The sequence below is a fragment of the Desmodus rotundus genome, chromosome 3 (genome assembly GCF_022682495.2).
Source record: "Desmodus rotundus isolate HL8 chromosome 3, HLdesRot8A.1, whole genome shotgun sequence".
Classification (NCBI taxonomy): Eukaryota; Metazoa; Chordata; class Mammalia; order Chiroptera; family Phyllostomidae; genus Desmodus; species Desmodus rotundus.
In genome coordinates this window covers 79,929,965-79,950,384 of record NC_071389.1, presented here as the reverse complement: position 1 = coordinate 79,950,384, position 20,420 = coordinate 79,929,965, and the positions used below count along the sequence as shown (strand labels likewise).

The 20,420-nt window shown below is 38.1% G+C and overlaps 1 protein-coding gene across 3 annotated transcripts in view; it reads left to right on the top strand.

Moving 5' to 3' along the window:
* Positions 1–20,420, top strand: part of PHACTR1 (phosphatase and actin regulator 1) — a 521,513-nt gene that overhangs the window by 16,260 nt on the left and 484,833 nt on the right. For 2 of the 3 annotated variants that reach the window (XM_024565400.3, XM_024565398.3), the window contains exon 2: positions 12,365–12,511. In XM_024565400.3, the coding sequence (XP_024421168.1) occupies positions 12,365–12,511 (147 nt within the window). Of the gene's footprint in view, positions 1–11,881; positions 11,899–12,364; positions 12,512–20,420 lie in introns of those variants that run through there. The other variant, XM_045199434.2, reaches the window with a different exon arrangement.

Here is a 20,420-nt window from a genome sequence, read left to right as displayed (position 1 = left end):
ATTTATTAGAAACTAAAGCTCAGTGGAAACACACAACTATGAAAGGTGGAGCCAGGATTCAAACAAGAGTCTTTCTGACTCAGCCTTCCCCTAAAACACCCTGCTTTTCTAGAAAGAGATGACTTACCTAAACGAGATAGCTAGAAGGAGTCGGGCCAAGAGCTAGAACCCCATCTCCTATTGCCTCGTCTGATGCCCATATCTCTATATTCTATTGTTGGATATGAGACTCAGATGGGATTCAAGCCCATGGTCTTTGCCTCTAAGATCACTTTTCAAGTAACAAGGCCCAGCAGTATGCCACACAAAGGTATGTTCAGATTTATATCACCCTTTTGTACATTGAACATGAATTAAAATTATTAGAACCTTTAGATTTTAAAGTATGGTGTTAATTACACCCACTATATTGAAACTCAATCATGTAGAAAATACAAAATTCAAATGAATAAGGTTTAACATTACCTGAACTATTAAACAACATTGGAAAACTGACTTGTGTATCTTAATCAGGCATGTTCAACATTTAAATAATAGAAAGCTGTTTGGGTTTATGTCCAACAAAGTTCAACATACAAAACCTGAAATACAGTTTCCTTTCTGCATCTAGAGTGTTTTAACAGCCGGCCTCCAGCCACTCTGCACAGTATCTACTTTAAGAAGCTGAGAAGAAGGAAGCAACGAACATTTGTTGCCCGCCTACCATTTGTCAAGCTCAGCGTTAGGAGTTTTACATTTATTATATAATATTTCATCCTCCAAAGGCCCAGTGAGAGAGTTGACTTTATATCTGGTTTACAGATAAGGGAACTAAAGATTGGAAAGCTCACTTTTTTTCTAAAATCTAACACGCATTAAGCTCGGGAACTATGCCAAGGTTTAATTTTACAGTGACAGCCGTACTTGGAGCTGGCCAGTAATAATAGCTTTAAAATAATAAATCTCTATTGGGGCTTTTTTACCAAAGACTACATGGATTACACATTTGAATCCTCACAGTGACCCTAGACGCACGCACTATGTAAGGCCCATCTTATAGATGCGATAGATGCACAGGAGGTTGGTGACTTGCATGAAATCACACACCCATTAAATATGGATTTTGGATACAAACTCAGGAAAGCTAACTGACCTCAAAGCCTGTGCTGTTAAACTTTATTTCATACTCTTCGAAAGGATAATAATAATCCACATTACAGTGTTTATGTATTCATTGAAGGTGAAAATTACAACATACCGGGGTGGACAGAGATAAAGAAAAAAGGAAGATACTACCTTCTCACAGTTTCGCTGGATTGTGGATGGGACTAAAAAATTTTAGTCATAGAGGATGGGCAGAGTTTAGACATGCAAAGTGGGGAGGAAGAGGAAAAGAAAGGTTTTCCTGTGAAAAGATTTGTACTGTCATTTGATAATGTTTGTGTAATTTTTGTTTGGATCATCTGTCTTTTTTAAAAGATTTTATTTCTGGAGAAAGGGAAAGGGAGGGATAAAGAAAGGGAGAGAAATATCCATGGGACAGAGGAACATGGATCGATGGCTTCTCACACACGCCCCGACCAGCCATCAAACCCACAACCCAGGCATATGCTCTGACCAGGGACCAAACCAGTAACTTTTTGCTTTGTGGGACAACACCTAACCAGCTGAGCCACATCAGTCAAGGCATGGATCTTCTGTCTTCAAATTTGCTAAATAATTCATCAAACTGGTTAATACAGTGGGACCTCAGTTCTCAAATTTAATTGATTCCAGAAAACTGTTCAAGAAGCGATTATTCGAAAACCAAATCTCCTTTTTATGTCACCTGAGAGATGCATGACTGATCATACAGATGTCAGCATAAAAGGGTTGTTGAGTAGAGAATTGAGCCCCAAAGTTTTGTTAGACAACCAAGACATTTTTTTTCTGTGAACAATTTTGTCGAGAACCAAATTGTTCAAGAGCCAAGACATTCAAGAGTCAAGGTTTGACTGTATTTGGATTATTTGGATTTTCTGATAGACATGCATGGTGTCTAAGCAATCATGGTTGATGTTCTGAGTCCATTGAGAGCCCATATGCATTACAATCTAGTGCTGCATATCTCATTACCCCCAAATTAGTGGCTTAAAACAACAAGCTTTACCTTGCAGTTTCTGTAGGTCAGGAATTAGGGAGTGTCTTGCCTGGGTGGTTCTGGCTCAGAGTCTGAAGTGGCAGTTCAAGACTGCAGTCATCCAAATGCTTGACTGGGACTTCCAAGCTGGCTCACACACATGGTGCTAAGCAGGAAGTCTCAGTTCCTTGACACAGGACCCCCTCCTTAGGCTTTTTGGGTGTGTCCATGTCATTGCAGATGGCTTCCCCCAGAACAGGAGACAAAAAGATAATGCAAGGCAGAAGTCAAAGTATATTTTATGACTTAGCTTTGGAAGTGACACATCATCATTTGTACCATATTTTGCTAGTCACAGAGACCAACCCTGATTCAGTATGGGAGGGGATTTTGCAAGGGCATAAATAAAAAGAGTTGGTTCTCTAGCAAAGTAGGCATATGTATAAAAAAGAAAAATGTTGCAGCAGCTACACAGTAAATTTAGTTGCAATAAAATGTTCAAAGCCTCTTTAGTATATTTTCATTAAACCTATTTTAGATATGGAAGCTACTACGGCAATTTGATTGGATTGGTATTGTAGTTAATAGTCATCCTCATCATTTACATTTTGTATTTTATACATGAATGATTTTCAAAACATCACTGTAATTAATGACATCTTACTCGGTTTAATTGTGAGGTATAAAGGTTCTTATATTTTTAACTCAGATATGCAAAACTATGACATGCATAATTAATATATCTGCACAGCCAACATTCTTAATGTATGTGACTCTGTACCCCACTCCATCCAGCATTCCCACCCTTAGTTTATGTTCATGGGTCGTACATGTAAGTTGTTTGGCTTATATATTTCCTATACTATTCTTAATCTTCCCCTGTCTATTTTGTACCTACCATTTATGTTTCTTATTCCTTGTACCTTCCTCCCATTCTCCCCCTCTCCCTCCCAGCTGATAACCCTCCACATGACCTCCATTTCTGTGATTCAATTCCTGTTCTAGTTGTTTGCTTAGTTTATTTTTGTTTGATTGTTTAGATTCAGTTGTTGATAGGTGTGAGTTTGTTGTCATTGTAGTGTTTGTACTTTTGATCTTCTTCTTTTTCTTAGACAGTCCCTTTAACATTTCATGTAATAAGGGTGTGATGATAATGAACTCCTTTAACTTGACCTTGTCTGGGAAGCACTTTATCTGCCCTTCCATTCTAAATGATAGCTTTGCTGGATACAGTAATCTTGGATGTAGGTCCTTGCTTTTCATAACTTCAAATACTTCTTTCCAGCCCCTTCTTGCCTGCAAGGTTTCTTTTGAGAAATCAGCTGATAGTCTTATGGGGACTCCTTTTTAGGTAACTCTTTCCTTTTCTCTTGCTGCTTTTAAGATTCTCTCCTTATGTTTAATCTTGTGTAATTTAATTATGATGTATCTTGGTGTGTTCCTCCTTGGATCCAAGTTCTTTGGGACTCTCTGAGTTTCCTGGACTTGAATGCTTATTTCCTTCACCAGATTGGGGATGTTTTCCATCATTCATTTTTCAAATAAGTTTTCAATTTCTTGCTCTTCCTCTTCTCTTTCTGACACCCTTGTGATTCAGATGTTGGGATGTTTAAAGTTGTCCCAGAAGTTCCTAAGCCTCTTCTCATGTTTTGGAATTCTTGTTTCTTCTTTCTGTTCTGGTTGAATGTTTATTTCTTCCTTTTGTTCCAAATCATTGATTTGAGCCCCAGTTTCCTTCCCTTCACTGTTGCTTCCTTGTACATTTTTCTTTATTTCGCTTTGAACAGCCTTCACTTCTTCCTTTATTTTATGACTGTACTCAATCATTTCTGTGAGCATCCTGGTCACCAGTTTTTTAACCCTGCATCTGATAGGTTGGTGATCTCCTCATTGCTTAGTGTTTTTTTTCTGGAGTTTTGCTCTGTTCTTTTATTTGGGCCTTATTTCTTTGTCTCAGAGCCTTCAGTATTCACCAGTGTGGGACAACCTGCTTCAAAACTGTATGAAGATATTACACTCACTTTTGTATATTTTTTGCTGCTGATCATTGAGTTTTCAGTTTGGGGTCATTATGAATAAATCTGGTGTGGACATGCTGGTCCATGATATAGGATTTATGTGTGTTACCATGTTTATGCATACATTTGTATAAAAAGTTTTCCAAAAGAGTTTTATAAGTTTTCATTTCCACCAGCAGTGTATGTGAGCTTCAATTCCTCTCCATTCTCACAAATGCTTGGCATTGAATAATTTATAAGTTTAGTCAGAGTGGTGATGTGTAATTATATCTCACTGTGGTTTTTATTTTTATTTATTAAATTTAAAAAATTAATAAATATATTTACTAAGTTGTTGAATTTTAGAGAAAGAGGAAGTGGGGAGAGAGAGAAAAAAAACATTGGTTTATTGTTCCAGTTATTTATGCATTTGTTGGCTCTGTGTGCATGCCTGACCAGAGACCAAACCAGCAACCCTGGTGTATAGGATGATGCTCTAACCAACTGAGCTAGCTGGCCACGGCTCACTAAGGTTTTTATTTGAATTTACCTTTAAGTAATGATGCTAAGCATCATTTCTTATGCTTACTGAACATTTGGATATCTACTTTTGTGAAGTTAATATTCAAATTTTTTGCACATTTTTTTGTAAATGAAGTGAGTTGTCTGTCTTTTCATTAGTATTTTAGAAGTTCTTGATATATTCTGGTTACAAGTCCTTTGTCACATATAAAATTGAAAATATTTTCTCTCTTCTATCACTTGCCTTTCCCTCTTCTAACATCTAATCCTTTTTAAAGAGTATATGTAGTTTATATTTACTAACTTGTTGAATATATGAGCAAAAAGAAGTTTGTAGTATTCTTTTATTACCTTTTTAATGGGTATAAGATCTACAGTGATTTCTTCTGTATGATTCCTGATACTGGTGATCCATATAGTCTCTATTTTTATCTATGACAATCTTGCTAAAGATTAATCACTTTTATTGATTTTTTTGAAGAATGAGTTTTTTGTTTTATTTTTCTATTGTCTTCATGTTTTGCTTGCTTTAGGTTTATTTTTTATTTTTCCCCTAAGTTCCTGAGGTAGAAACTTAGATCATTAATTCTTCCTTTTCTTTTCCCTAACAAACATTTAGTGCTATAAATTCCCCTATCAGCTCTATTTTGGCTGCATCCCACATATTTTGTTATGTTGCATTTTTAATTCTTTCATGATGAATGGAAATTCTTTAATGACATTAATGTGCCTATTTATTCTTTTATGCTTAGTGCTTTTCATTTCCTACATAAAACAAAGTCACAAAATAGTCTTTTATGAAAACAAATTCCTTCTAGAAACTTTATTGTTTACATTTTACATTTAGGTCATTTGGAATTGAATTTTACGTATAGGGTGAGGTAGAGGTTAAGGTTTATTTTTTTCCACCATATGGATATTCAAGTGATTGAGCATTATTTATTGAAAAGCCCATCTTTCCCCCATGATAATCTAATGGAACTCTTGTCATAATCAAGTTACTGCTTATATGTGAGTCTATTTTTAATAGATTCTCTATTCTCTTCCATTGCTCTATTTACCTTACTTTGTGTTTGAATTCTATACTTTTATAAATCTTGACATATTCTCCCATAAATCTTCTAGCTATTTTCTTATTTGTCAAGATTGTCTTGGCTAGTCTGGTTCCTGTGAATTTTCATATACATTTTTGAATCAGCTTGTCAATTTAAAAAAACCTTGGAGTTTTTACTGAAATTTCATTAAATCTATAGATCAGTTTGAAGAGACTGGTTACTTTACAATATCATGTCTTTCGATTCATGAACATGAGCATATATATGCACTCCATTTCCCTTTTATTTAGGTCTTAGTTTCTTTCAGGAATGTATATATATATATAGTTTTTCATGTAGAAGTATTGCTCATATTTTGTTAGATTTATTCATAGGTTTTGATGTTATTATAAATGATGCTTTTTAAATTACATTTTTAAACATTTGCTAGTATATAGAAACAAAATTGATATTTTACATTGCTATTATACCCAATGATGTTGTAAAATTCACTCATTTTAAATAGTGTGGATTCTTATGGATTCTGTAGGTACACAGTCATAATGTATATGACTAATCACAATTTTATTCTTGTTTTTCAAACATTATGCCCTTTTAATTTCTTTTACTTATTGACCTGACCAAGATCTCCAATATAACATTGAATACAAGTGTTGAGAAGGGACATAGTTAGGAGCTTTTTGAAAATTTAGGTACTCAGGTATCGTCTGCTCAAAATTTAATAGGTCCATGTTGGGGCCTGGAAAAATTACACTTTAACAAGTATTCCCAGTGATATTGAAATATGAGTGTACTACAAACACAATTTGAGTAATATTTGTAAAGAATAAGCTTTACTTGTCTAAAGCATTTTCTTGATTAGAATGGAATATTGCAGTCTTCCTTTTCTTTTCCTTCTCCATTTTCTTTTGTGCCAATGGTGTGTGTGTAATGTGTGATTGTTTGAGCATTCTGTTGTGATGTGTCTCTTTCTCTGGCTCTAGCTCTGGATAGAACATGCATGTAAGGGTGTTCAGTATTAAGAAGTTGAATAACTTTAGAAAGAAAAAGAATAAAATGGCCCCTAAGTCAAAAATCATATTTTTTAAAAAAACAGTCTAAAAAAACCTTACATTTTGAAGTTGTGATCACAGTTGAATTCAATTTTTCTATACACACACCCAAATCTACACATGTACACACACAAATAATCATATGAATCTTGCCTCATGATAGAAATAGCATGGAAAAAAATAGATCTGAAGGATTTACCATTACCTAAAATAGACTTGAATAATATGAAATTACTTGAAAGAAGTATATGGATATCATGTGGTTTCCTAAACATTATTAGTTGTAAATCAAAGGAATAATGTATTTTCTTAGATTCAGAGACAAGATACCCCATGGAAACTGATTGAAAGAGTAAAGATACAAGAATACCTACAAATATTCATGGAGTATTAGAACTAGGTAGAATCTTAAGATCTTAAGATAAGTAATTGACCCTTGCATTTTTATACCTGAGAGGACTGAGACTTACCCTGGTAGAGTGAGCGGCTTGTCCAGTGTTAATTGATGGTGGTGGTAATACTGATTCCCACCCCGAGGCTCTTCCCTGATATCACTCAGCCAGATATTTTACAATAAAAGTTAATGTATCTGAAAAGAATCCCACTTAATAAAGAAAATGGAAACATTGGGACAAGCCCACAAAGGTAAATCCTTCACATAGGATAAGAGGGAGGTGGTAAATGAAATGGGATTGATAATTGAAAATCTATGAGTGGAACCTAATCAACAAAACAAACAAATGAGCAAAATAGAACCAGAGACTTGGATATAAAGAACAAATAGACAGTGACCAGAGGGGAGGGGGAAGAGGAATAATGGGGTAAAGAAGGGGAAGGGACACACAAAGGAACACAAATAAAAGGACTCATGGACATGGAAAATGGGGGGATTGACTATGGGATTGACTACGGGAGTGAGCAATGACGAAAGAGGCAGGACAACTGTAACCAAACAACAATTAAAAACAAAAATTTAAAGCAATTGTTAGAAAGCACTAAGGAAGACGTGAGAAAAGAGTAGCAAGATGAAAAGAGAATGGATGACATTAGATGAGACAAAGGAGACAGTAAATTAGGAGAGCCCAAAATTGGGAGATCATAGTCAAAAATGAAAATATAAAATGTCCTCGCTGGTGTAGCTCAGTGGATTGAGTGCCAGCCTGCAAATCAAAGGGTCACCGGTTCAACTCCCAGTCAGGGTACATGCCTGGGGTGTGGACCAGGTCCCCAGCAAGGGGCATATGAAAGGCAATCACACATTGATGTTTCTCTCCCTCTCTTTCTCCCCCCTTTCCCTCTAAAAATAAGTAAATACAATCTTTAAAAAATGAAAATATGATGAAATAATTCAGGAACGTGAGGATATATGTAGCATTCTATGTTATTTTTAAAATTATTTAAATATATATAAATAATATATCCTGGCCGGGTGATTCAGTTGGTTGGAGCATCATTTTATGCACCAAAATGTGTGTTCAATTTCTGGTCACAGCACATACCTAGGTTGCAGGTTCAATCCCATTACTCACATAGATTTCTCCATCTTCTCTCTCTCTCTGAAATCAATGGAAATTTCTTCAAGTATGGATTAAAAATTCTCAGTATCTCTATCTAGAATTATATACATAATAAAATAGTCTAATGAAATGATATAAAAATGCATTTAAACTCCTTTGAAGAAAGGAAAACCTAAAGTGGTAGTAGTATTAAGTTCCTAATCCTCTAAAATGTTGAACACATAAGAAACAGAAATCCAAAGATGTGCTTCTCTATATCAAGATTCATTAATAAGTAAAAATCAAAGAAACACATGGAAAGATAAGGCTGGGCATTCCTGTATTCCTTCAAATGACTTTATTTACTTATTTTACAGATAAAATGATGAATAAACATACAAGGGGCAGGGAATCCCAAACATTTTAAACAAATCACACTGCATTAATTCAAAGAGAGTGATAGTTTATATAGTATTCAGAATTGTTTGAGTTTAATTTTTTACTATTTCACTTCCTCAAGAGCCTGAACATAAATGTTGCAATCATAATATCGGTTTGCAACCTGATTAGTCATGGCTCATTTGATGAGCCAAAAGCCACTGTGGTCCTCCTGGGATAGGAGGTATCCATTTTAAATCTATGTTTAGCAGAGATAAATAGGACATAGTAATGAGGCAAGTCTCATAGAAAAGTGAATTTAAAACATGGTTAGTCAACCAAATATAGCTACTTAGCAAATCAATATATTGGTTGAGGACACGGGTTTTAAAATCAAATAGATATGGATTTGGCCCCCAATTCAGCTATTCATAGTTCTGTAACCCTCATCTACTCTTTTTTCCCTCTTCTTTGCCTTCTCCTTCTTCTTTCTTGCTTTTCTTCCTTCTTTTTTTCAAAAATATATATCAAGAATTTATTATTTACTGGGTTCATTCCATAGGCTAGTGGGACAGTTATCTCACATTCCTGAGAGAGAACATGAAAAGTTTATAGGAAAGAAATTTGTGGTGACAAAACAAAAAAAAATGGCCCACATGAAAGAACAGATCAAAGGTCCAGAAAAAAATACAACTAAGTGATGAAGAGATAGCCAGCCTATCAGATGCAGAGCTCAAAACACTGGTAATCAGGATGCTCACAGAAATGGTTGAGTATGGTTGTGAAATAAAGGAAAATGTACAGGGAACCAACAGTGATGAAAAGGAAACTGGGTCTCACATCAATGTTTTGGACCAGAAGGAACATTCAACCAGAATAGAAGGAAGAAACAAGAATTCAAAAAAATGAGGAGAGACTTAGGAATCTCCAGGACAACTTTAATTGTTCCAACATCTGAATCATAGGGATGCTAGAAGGAATAGAAGAAGAGGAGCAAGAAATTGAAAACTTATTTGAAAAAATGAGACAACTTCCCCAATCTGGCAAAGGAAATAGACTTCCAGGAAGTTCAGGAAGCTCAGAGAGTCCCAAAGAAGTCAGACCCAAGAAAGCACACACCAAGGTACATCATAATTACATTACCTAAGATTAAACAGAAGGAGAGAATCTTAAAAGCAGCAAGAGAAAAGGAAAAGAGTTACCTACAAAGGAGTTCCCCTAAGATTTCTCAAAAGAAACCTTGCAGGCAAGAAGGGGCTGGAAAGAAGTATTTGAAGTCATGAAAGGCAAGGACCTACATACAAGATGACTCTATTCAGCAAAGCTATCATTTAGAATGGAAAGGCAGATAAAGTGCTTCCCAGACAAGGTCAAGTTAAAGGAGTTTATCATCACCAAGCTCTTATTACATAAAATGTTAAAAGGACTTACCTAAGAAAAAGAAGATCAAAACTATGAACAGTACAATGACAACAAACTCACAACTATCAACAACTGCACCTAATAAAAAAAACAAAAGCAAACAACTAGAATAGGAAAAGAATCACAGAAATGTAGATCACATGGAGGGTTATCAGTGGGGAGGGTGCAGGGGGGAGAATGGGAGAAAAGGTACAGGGAATAAGTAATATAGATAGTAAGTACAAAATAGACAGGGGGAGGTTAGGAATAGTATAAAAAATGGAGAAGCCAGGAGCTTATATGTATGACCCATGGACATGAACTAAGGGCGGGGGGATGAGTGTGGGAGGGGGTTGCAGGGCAGAGGGGAATAAAGGGGGGGGACAACTGTAATAGCATAATCAATAAAATATATTTTTAAATGTAGGGAAAAAATAAACTTGTGGTGTGCAACACAAGCAAAGGTACAACTGCATAAATAAGCCCGACTTGTTAGGACAACTCCAAGTATAGTAGAGGTAAATAATAAATAACTTTGGAAAAATAGGTTGAAATCAGATGGTGAAAGGCCTTGAATGCCAGGATAAGCAATTTCAAGTTATTGCAGATAATTGACTAATAATTAGAAATCAAGTGGTTAGGGAATTAGTTTAGTACAGAAAGGCCAAAGGAGATTATTTCAAGAAGAATAGATTACTACATACTTTAAAGAGGCCAAGAAAGAAATGGATTTAACTATTAGAAGGGTGTTAATGACCTTTAAAATAACTTTGATTAGGAGGTGGGGATAGAAACCAGTTGTAACAATGAAAGGAGGGAATTGAGGGTAAAAAAAAATTAAGCCTATGAGGCCAAGAGTTCCACAAGAAAGTTTTTAAAAAAGGAAAGAAATAATGTGGAAGAGATTAAGGAAGCAGTAGGCTAAGGGCAGATATATTTTTCCTAAGGTGAAGAGTTACTACCTAGGTGAGAAGTGAGAGAGCAGTGGAGATGAAGATTCTAGCATGCAAGGATACAAGATGAGAGTTAGAAGTGACAGCTGAAGTGGAGAGGAAGTCTTGCAGAGTCAGAGCAGCACTTCCTCCTCTGAAACTGAAGGGCATGACTTAACAGGGGTTTCCTTTGTACCAAGGAGGGAATCACGGTAACATTTATCTATGTACTCGAAGTGGACTCTTATTAGAAAGAACATCAAGCCACAAAAAGTCCAAGTGACTGAAACTGCAGAAAGACAAACATAAAAGAGTCTAGCCCATCAATAGCTTCAGCAGAATCATCAAACCAGAAACCTTTCTAGGTCCTTCTGCTGTGTGACATGTGAAGCAGCAATGCAAACATTCAAAGAACTGTAATGTGCCCTTGATCTTCACCTCTCCTTCAGAAACAATGTTACAGGGTTATAAAGACTGCAGGTCCAATCCAAGGACTACTATCTGTGCTCTCAGTCACCAGATAAAGAGAAAGTTGAGGGCTAAATGAATGGGTGTTTATGTGAAGGTAAACACATCATAGAAGTTAGTGGTTGTAAAAGAGCTATTCAATTCTGTGCAAACATGTCTATTCTACATTCAAAACATCAACTCTAGAAACTTTACTGACGAATTGCTCTTAAGCCTTGTGTACACTTCTCCTTTGCCTTCCACCTCCAGGGTTCAAGGGAGCCAGGTAGGGAAAGCTTCTGAGAAATCTGATCTGGCTCCATCTCTATTTGAGCTCTGGGTTAGGAAAGAGGGAGCAAAGGGGTATCCTGAGTGCAACGCCCTCCTCCATGGCCACTTGGGACTAGGCTCACACCCCAGGAGTAATAATTCCACGCAAGGAAAGCTGAGGCAGGTACATCTGCCTGGACTAGAGAATCCTGGGGGTTAAGGAGACCCTAGTGTACCCTTGAAGAGCAGAGTAAGTGCATTTGGCGGGAGAGGGCACAGTGCTGACTGAGCATCTTTGCTTTGGAGTCTTCCCTTTCGCAGTACCTTATCTGTGCCAAGTGCTGGAAACTGGGGCTGCGGGCAGGAGGCAGGGTGTTAGTCCTGAGAACTGACCCTTTGCCCTGTGGCAGGGAGAGGAGTTAGGGGGATCCCTGGGCGCCAGCCAAGGACAGCCTGCCTGATCTCTGCTCCAGTCCACAAATCCTTAACGGATTTTCTTTCTCTCCCTTCACCCTTTTCTCTTCTTTGCTCTCTTTCTTTCTCTCTTTCTCTTTCTTCCTTTCCCCCTCTCTTTTCCCCCTCCCTCCCCATCCCCTTCCCTTCCTCTCCCATCCCCCTCTCCCCTCCCCCCTTCCATGTGTGTGAGCCTCTTCCTTCCCCCTCCTCCCCCTTTCCGCCTCTCTCCTTCTCTCTCTCCATCTCCTTCTCCCTCTCAGCTCGCCGGGCGACCCTGCTTCTGCCTCCCACATTAATGGCGGCATCTTCGGAGGATGATATAGACCGGCGGCCCATCAGAAGAGTCCGCTCCAAGAGCGACACGCCGTACCTCGCAGAGGCCAGGATTTCCTTTAACCTCGGAGCAGGTAAGGACGACCCTCCCTCCTCGCGCTCTCCCCACCACGCTTCCTTCTCTACCTTTCCTCCCGGCCGTCTGGCTCAGCCCCCTGCCCCCCCTCGGTCTCCCTATCCTGGCAGTGCCCCCACTCCCGCCCCCTTTCTGCCCAGCCCAGCGCTGGCGCTCGCTCACTCGTTCTCTTTGTGTTGCTGGTGTGAGGAGGGTGTGTGTGTGTGTGCGCGCGTGTGCACGCGCGCTGCGGAGGTGAGAGAGAGTAGTGCCTGGAGCCCTACATTCGCCCAAGAGTCACATGAGAGCTTTCTCCTTCTTGAAGAGAAGAGAGTGTAGTCACTGATAACAATGACCATAGGAATAACCAAGGGCTGGGTGCGCTGGCTGTGTGTTCCGCCGGTGAGGCTTGCTAGTGAGGCTACTACGGGTGGGTGGAACTTGTTGGTGACATTGAGACTCTGGTGATTTTGCCGGGTTGATACACCACTGCTGTAGTGTTGGAGTGGGGAGATGGGGGTGGGGTTGACAGCTGGGAACAGGACCTTTTCCTTGGACCAAGCAGTTGGCAAGCAACCACTGTGATCACAATAATAATAACATGGTGTATAGAATACATTTAGGTGATTGGATAGGGAACTGATGCTCAAAGTGACTCAGATGAAATTGAGTGAAAAGGGTAATTGAGGTAGAGGAGGGAAGAAGGGAGAGTGGGAGGGAAGAAGACAGTAGGAGAAGGGAGGGAGGGAGGGAGGAAGGAAGGAAGAAGAAAGAAAGAGAAAGAGGAAGCGAGCGCAAAGGGATTCAGAGGGTCAAACTGCTTCAGCTGAGACCTCTCAGGGTTACCTGAGAAGCACCCACTGTCTGCTGTCCCCACAGCTGCTACTGCTCCAGATTCACAGCAGACCACACCCCCCATAACTAGTAGATGGTCACTATCACTGGGAAGAAGTTGTTCACCACTAACTTCAGAGTGCTGCCTTTTCTGAATGACTCCTAAGCCTCCACCCTAGCTTGCATCTCTTGCTCTCTAGGGTCCCTTGGTATTCTAGTTACTCCAATGCAAAAAGAGTAAGGGCATTTTCCTGAAGACTCTCTTTCAAAGTATGTTTTAAAAGCAAGTGGTACCTTTTTTCTCTAGGAAACTAAACCCTTGAAAATGAACTGACTCTGTGTGTGTGTGTGTGTGTTTGCACACACAGCAGCAAGGAGAACCTTCAAATTATGAGTACTTTACACACTATCAAGAAATCTGGACCAAAAAAAAAACCCCCACAAAACCCTCTGCATAGAGAAACAAGATGTGCTCGCTAAGCTACCATATCTCTATGACTGGAAGGATGGCAACCGGATGTGCCAAAGTTTCTTAAAGTGTAATTTTCCTGTCTTGTGACTTTAGTTTTCTAATCATGTGTTTCCTTGTCACTCCTGAAATGTTTGTGTCTGGATTTGGGGCTGGGGAGAAGAGGACTTCATTGGGGGAAGCTTTGGCACTTACTGTGGTGTGCTGTAGTAGCCTATGGTCTCACTTTGGAACTGTTAATCCCCCATTTGTATGTTCCAGATTCAGAGTAATGTTGTGAGGGGTCTTGAAAAGGACTGAGAGGAGTATTTTCAGGGCTAAGATTGTGTGTGCAGCCCATGATATTAGGACTTACTCTGTTGACCTCTTTGCTATCAGACTCTGGTATATTATTCCCCTAGTGGCTTCGGCTAGCACGGGAGGAAAGGGGCTGAAGCAGCAGTTAGTAAAGGCTGTTTCCCCACTACTTGTACTTTTACAACAAAACATAAAGCACTAAAAAAGAGTTTCAAGTTTCATCTACTACTGATTTGCATTGAAACATCTTGTCACCAGATTAAACCCAGTGACTTACACTCTTTTATTCTGGTTAAATTGCTCTGGAGGTCAGTTAAAAGAACAGACTTTTCTGAAAGGATGTGTCTCCCTTACACCTGGGGGGGAAAAAAACGCCAAACAAGCTCCATGTCCCCTCCATCTGCCCTCAAGAATACTGTTAAAAGCAGTGCCCAGGAAGACACCAGTGAAAAGAGAAATGCCATGGGGAGGATGGTAGGGTAGTAAAGGAGGTGGGGCAGTTCTTACTGGACCTGTCCTCCTTTTAAGGGAGCTGTCCTTCCTTGGTGGTGCTGAAGAGGGCTTTGCGAGAGAGATGTAACTCTAACCTTGACGGTGGAGGGAGGGATGCTCCATCTCGGTGATGGAATTCCCCGGGAACCGCGGAAGATTTGGCCACTGAAAACTTTTCTGTCCCTGCCCACTTAATGTTTGTTGCCTGTTTACTACGCCTCCCGCCTACTGCTCCACTGCTCGAATCAGGCGGTTTTGCTCTAATTTTGCACCGGCTGCTCACTCCTGGAGCTTTATTTTCCAGCTGGTTTCTGGTGGCTTTCCTGACATAGTAAGATGTACTTACAGATGTTCCTGTCTCCGGCGTTTAAAAGTAATTGTAATCCCCAGTTTAAAAAGCAAACAGCCTTGTTTATCTCCTTGAGCAGCAAGTTGTAATTAAACTATTAGTGTCCTTATCAGTGTTGCTTAACAGAAGAGCCTGCACACTCCGGATAAACTACATAATTTGGGCATAGAGAGAATTTTGTCTCTGAACAACAATTTAAAAACAATTAAGCAAAGAAGCTTTCATCTGCCCTTTCTTCCCACTCCTCTCCTACTCCTTATTGTTTAGTCTTTCCAGAAAAATTTTTTTATTGGTTTAAACTATTCACATTTAGTATTGGCTTTCTCACATCCAGTCATTATGTAGAAGTCCATGTTTGATGTTTTATAGGTTTAATAATGTGTCAAGGAAATAAATATACATATACTCATTTTACTTGCATATCATGAAATCATTTGGGGTACCAACTCCCTTAAGCTAATTTTTGCAGTTGCCAAGTAAAGTGAACCAGGCATTTTGAGTACTGATTAAATACTTAAGTATTTCTTAACTTTTTACCCTGTCGCTGATGATAGTTAGGAATATCATGTTAGAAATAACTCCATACCTTGAGTGAAGGATATATTCATTCACCTACAGTCCCAAATCAGTCAAAGAATAGCATGAAAATGTGGGTCTTTCATAAACTTATGACGTTAATTTTAAGGTTAAGCCTAAATTGAGAGAGAGAAAAACACTTTTCTGAATCATGACTTATTTTTCTAAAAGAGCTTCCTTTTTAGGTTTTTAACTTCTATTTGGCATTTAGTATATTATGCAAATATTAATACATACTTGTTTGCTGAAGATAGTATACCAGTATATGCTAGAGAAAATCAGTCCAATGTATTTTCTGAGAGTTACCTAGACATGTCAGACTTCATTTAAAACATTGGAAGAGTTTTGAGAATTCCAAATGTGTTAAAAGGACATCACGTAAAAGAGGATGGTCACACAATTAGTAGCAAGTGTTTCTAATTGTGTTCTCACTTAGTAATGAACATGACTGACATTTCGTTTGCAGAGCTTCCTCTGCTTCGTGAGGTCATTCTTTCAGTACAGTAAAAGGAATGCAATGAAGAGTTGTAGCTCGTCTGGCAGATATTTTCCTATGGGCCAGTATATCATATTTTTCATTAGATTGATAGTATATTGGAAGAGTATTCAATACACAGAATGTGCTGAAACTGAAAAGTTCTCTGGAATTACACACTAAAATGGATGAAAGGTTATAGTAAACAGAGGATATAAACACATCTAAAATTTCTTAAATGGATCTCCAAAGAAGGAAATCTAATCACCCTAATGATTTAGGATTATTTAAAACACAAACCAATATTGGGCACATTTGAGAAGAATAAGTACTCTTCTTATTATCAGTAAGCTTAACCTTTATTGACACTTCAGAATGGCTTTGTATGCTCAACCTTCGCATACTTATCTTCCTTGGAAGGCTGAAATTTGTTTTAGTTCCTAATGTCACCCAAGTATAGCTGTTTCTAACTTCCATTGGTCTATTCTGCTCTTTCAGGCCCTCAGAATAATGGCAGTGAAAACTGGCTTGCTCTGGCTGCCTGTAAGAATGGATAGGTCAGCCAGATTCAGTTATAAACTGAGTTTCAGGAGATCTCTTTCCTACCTTTCCTGAGGAGGAAGTCCTTAATTCCTTCGATGAATTATGAAGGCCCGTGATATTGAGAAGTGATAGCCATAATGTGCTATTGTTATTTAGCAATGAGAACTGTTCCTGGGAAAAATTGTGAATATTGTCATGGTGAACTAAGATGGTGTCACCAACCTACAGGTCTTGGTAAGCCTTCTTATCCATTCTTTCACTGAAAAATGCCATGTATCCCTCTCAATATTTGTTGTTGGTATTGTTTTCAAGTTGAAAGTGGGTCACATGGGCCTGGCTTTTATTTTGTGGGTTCAAAGTCTTCTTTTAAGTATTGTTCTTACATTAGGTAGCCATCATAATCCAAGTGGCTGACCATGGAGATGACCAGGAGTTCCTACTATGGGGCTTTCTGAGGGTCTGCCCTCCATCTGTACCATTGTTAAAGCTAGCTAACCTGATAATCTCATTTTGTCATGTATTCAGGTGGCACTTGTGAAGACCACTCCAGATAATATAAATAATATGAACAAACCAGAGGGACATAAGTAATTAACACTGTGAGGAAATGTGAATCCCTTTGCTACAAATATGTAATCATAAATGTATAACATGTAAACCATGTCATTTTTTTCAACAACAATTTATAAATTTATGAGACAAACACAAGTTCTCTATTGAGTGGTTACATTTACTTAGGATATTTTGCCTGGGAATTATTCATTTCTTACCATTTAAGTACTGTATTTACTGTTTTGTTAAGATTAAAGGATAAATTACTTGTTTGTTCTGTCTGTATGTGTCCATATTATTTGATTTCATGGAAAACCACAGAGGTGTATTTTAGACAGGAAATGTGAGGCAAGAATCAGAACTTTATTTTAATGCATCATTTCCACTAAGACAGTGGACAAGTCACTTAACCTTTTGGGATTTGATTTTCTCAGCTCTAAGAAGGATTTGGAATTTAAAATCTCTCTTTTTTTTAACTTTATTTTTATTGTTGACACTATTACTGATGTCCTCATTTTCTCCCTCTTTGTCCACCTCCACCCAGCCCTGCACCTCCTTCCCTCTGGCCATCACCACACTGTTGTCTATGACTACAGGTTATGGATATATGTTCTTTGACTTAATAAGGTAAAAAGGGGAACATACATTATAACCAGTGTGTTATGTTTTACAAACAAAAAAAGGCCTGAAAGATCTATTAATAAATATAACATTTTTCTCACTGTATGATATAAGAAGAAATTTAGAAGTTTTATATTTTGTTTAATCACTCTCCCCACTCACTTTGGTAGGTGATAAAATGGATATGATTTTAGAGGTGGGGGAAGGGTGCTATGTTGATATTTTAATTGCTTTAATTTATATCTTTTTTATAAAAGGAAGGATAGTTAAATAAAAGACAAAATCAACTTTATGGCCTTTTTGAATGATGGTGGATTCACGTGATTTTGAAGGACAACAGTAGTCATCTCTTTTTCAAGTGGTTATTCAACATTTATGAAGGCAAGTGTTACGTAAATGCCTGTAGGTTTTCTATTCATCTTCCACATATGCATACTCTAAACTAACAATTCAGCAGCAGAATCTTTGAACAGTAAATATTTGGGCTCTAATGGTAGACATGAAGATTAATACATAATCTGGTTTGAAACTGTACTGAAATTTATCAATATGATAATTTGCCACTTATGAACATAGACAGCCCATTATTTCTGTGTCTCTACCAATCTAACAACAAAGTTCATTTAATATCCAATCATGGTTTAATCAAAAGTACAAGAAGAGCTTTGTTATGTTTGAATTTATACCTTATTCCATCTGAGCCCTGTTTTAGGGGTTTTAGGGGAGAAAGGTGAGAAGAAATAATAATATAATAATGTTCATTCACTCAACAAATAAGAAAAGTTTAAAATATATTAAACCATATTTTAGACACTTAGGATACATTAGTTATCAAAACAACTTCTTACCCCATAAATTTTAACTTCTATGAGTAGGTTATAGGCAATAAATAATGCAATATTTAAGTACATTGTATAGTATTTTAAGTATGAAAGCAAAAATAAAGAAAGCAAGCTAAGCGTATAAGGCATATAGGAGCAAAGAAAAGAGTGGATTTCAGAATAGGCAACATTGAGAAGAGGGAATTTGAACAAAGTTCTCCGGAGTAGGTGAGGGAGTAAGCAATGCCAATATGGGGTGCAAAACAGGGTGGGAGAGAGCTGAGGGAAAACAAGTATAAAGGCCCTAAATCAGGAGTGTTCCCAGTACGTTCAAGACCTGTCAAAGAGCCCAATGTGGCTAGAGAGGAGTGAGCAGGGGAGGATATTCAGGAGGGAATGGGGACCAGGTCATATAGAGAATGTGGAACAATACAGAGACTTGAGCATGAGAGTAACACAATCTGAAAGAGATTTTAAAAGGATCACTAGGGCTGCTATGTTAAGAATAGACTATAGTGGGGCAATGAGGAAATAGAGAAACTGACTTGGAAGCTATTACAGTAACCCAGAGAACTGGTGGTGACTAGGCAGCATGGTATCACAGAAGCAGTGGGAAGTGAACAGATAATGTATGAATAGGCTTTCATGATGGATTGAAGGTAGGTTGTGAGAGAAGAAGAGGAGCAGGGAGTAAGTACCTTAAAGGTTTGGCCAGAGCAACCAGAAGTATAGAAAGGCTCTTTTGGGGTATGCATAAAGGGACGGTCAGAAGTTCAACTATGGACATGTCAAGTGTAAGATGTCTATTAGACATCCAATTGGAGGTACCAAATAAGCATTATACAAGTCTAAGGTTAAAATTAGGTCTTGTCCAGAAATAAATGTTTGAGTTGTCAACAGATAAACAGATACAGAGCATTTATTAACATCTACTGTGCCAAGGGCTTTATAAGAATTTTCTCATTAATTTTTTTCATAATGACCCTATGAGATTGACATTATTATTACTATATTTATTTTATTCATGTAGAAACTAAATCACAATGAAGTTAAATAACTTAGTGAAGGTAATATACCAATGAGAGGAATAAGAACTTTTATAAAATCTGTATTTTTATGTACATTATTTATTACAATAAAGCAAGCTTATAGTATCAGCTTTGTTATGAAATCAGATTTTCAGCTGCATATAGCTAAGGGAAAAAAAGAGATGGAACTAGGAGTGCATTCTAGCTCAGTATTTTAAAGAAAATATTTGGTTAGGATTCACAGTATGTAAGAAGAGAACTTTATATCCCCTCACATAACACACAGCTGATGTGGACACTGGCTCACAGTGTCTGTGGTGTTATGGATGAGCCGAGACAAATTCATACAGACTACAGAAATCCTGTGGAGGAAAAGGGATGACCTGGCCACTCGGTCAGTGAAAGAGAAGGCTGGCCCCATCCCTTGCCTGGACAGGCTTTTATTGGGTTTAATTTGCATAGGAATACAGAGCATATACGTAAAGCTCATCAATCATTGTCAGGCAGAAATGATCAAACAATAGATAATGCTAAAAGAATTATGAGGGCTTATTTAGAGTCAGGGTCAGATAGCTAAAGGGCCATAAAACTTTGGGGAACAAACTCATTTCATGCTTGGGCCCTTATCATTTAAATTGAGGGTATTAGCAAAGTAGGCTTCATGGGATTTTATGCATTATTTCTTAGGCCTAATCACCCTAGGGAACCTGCCCTTTCCAGCACAGGGCCACACCCACTTCCAGCATTGTTTCAGGCTTAAGTCAGGGAGGGGAAGTAAGGCAGCCAAGAGATTAAGAGACCCCTTGCAGACAGAATGAGGACTCAGGCTATGTCAAAGCTGAGGGGCAAGGGTCCATCACCCCATTTTTCT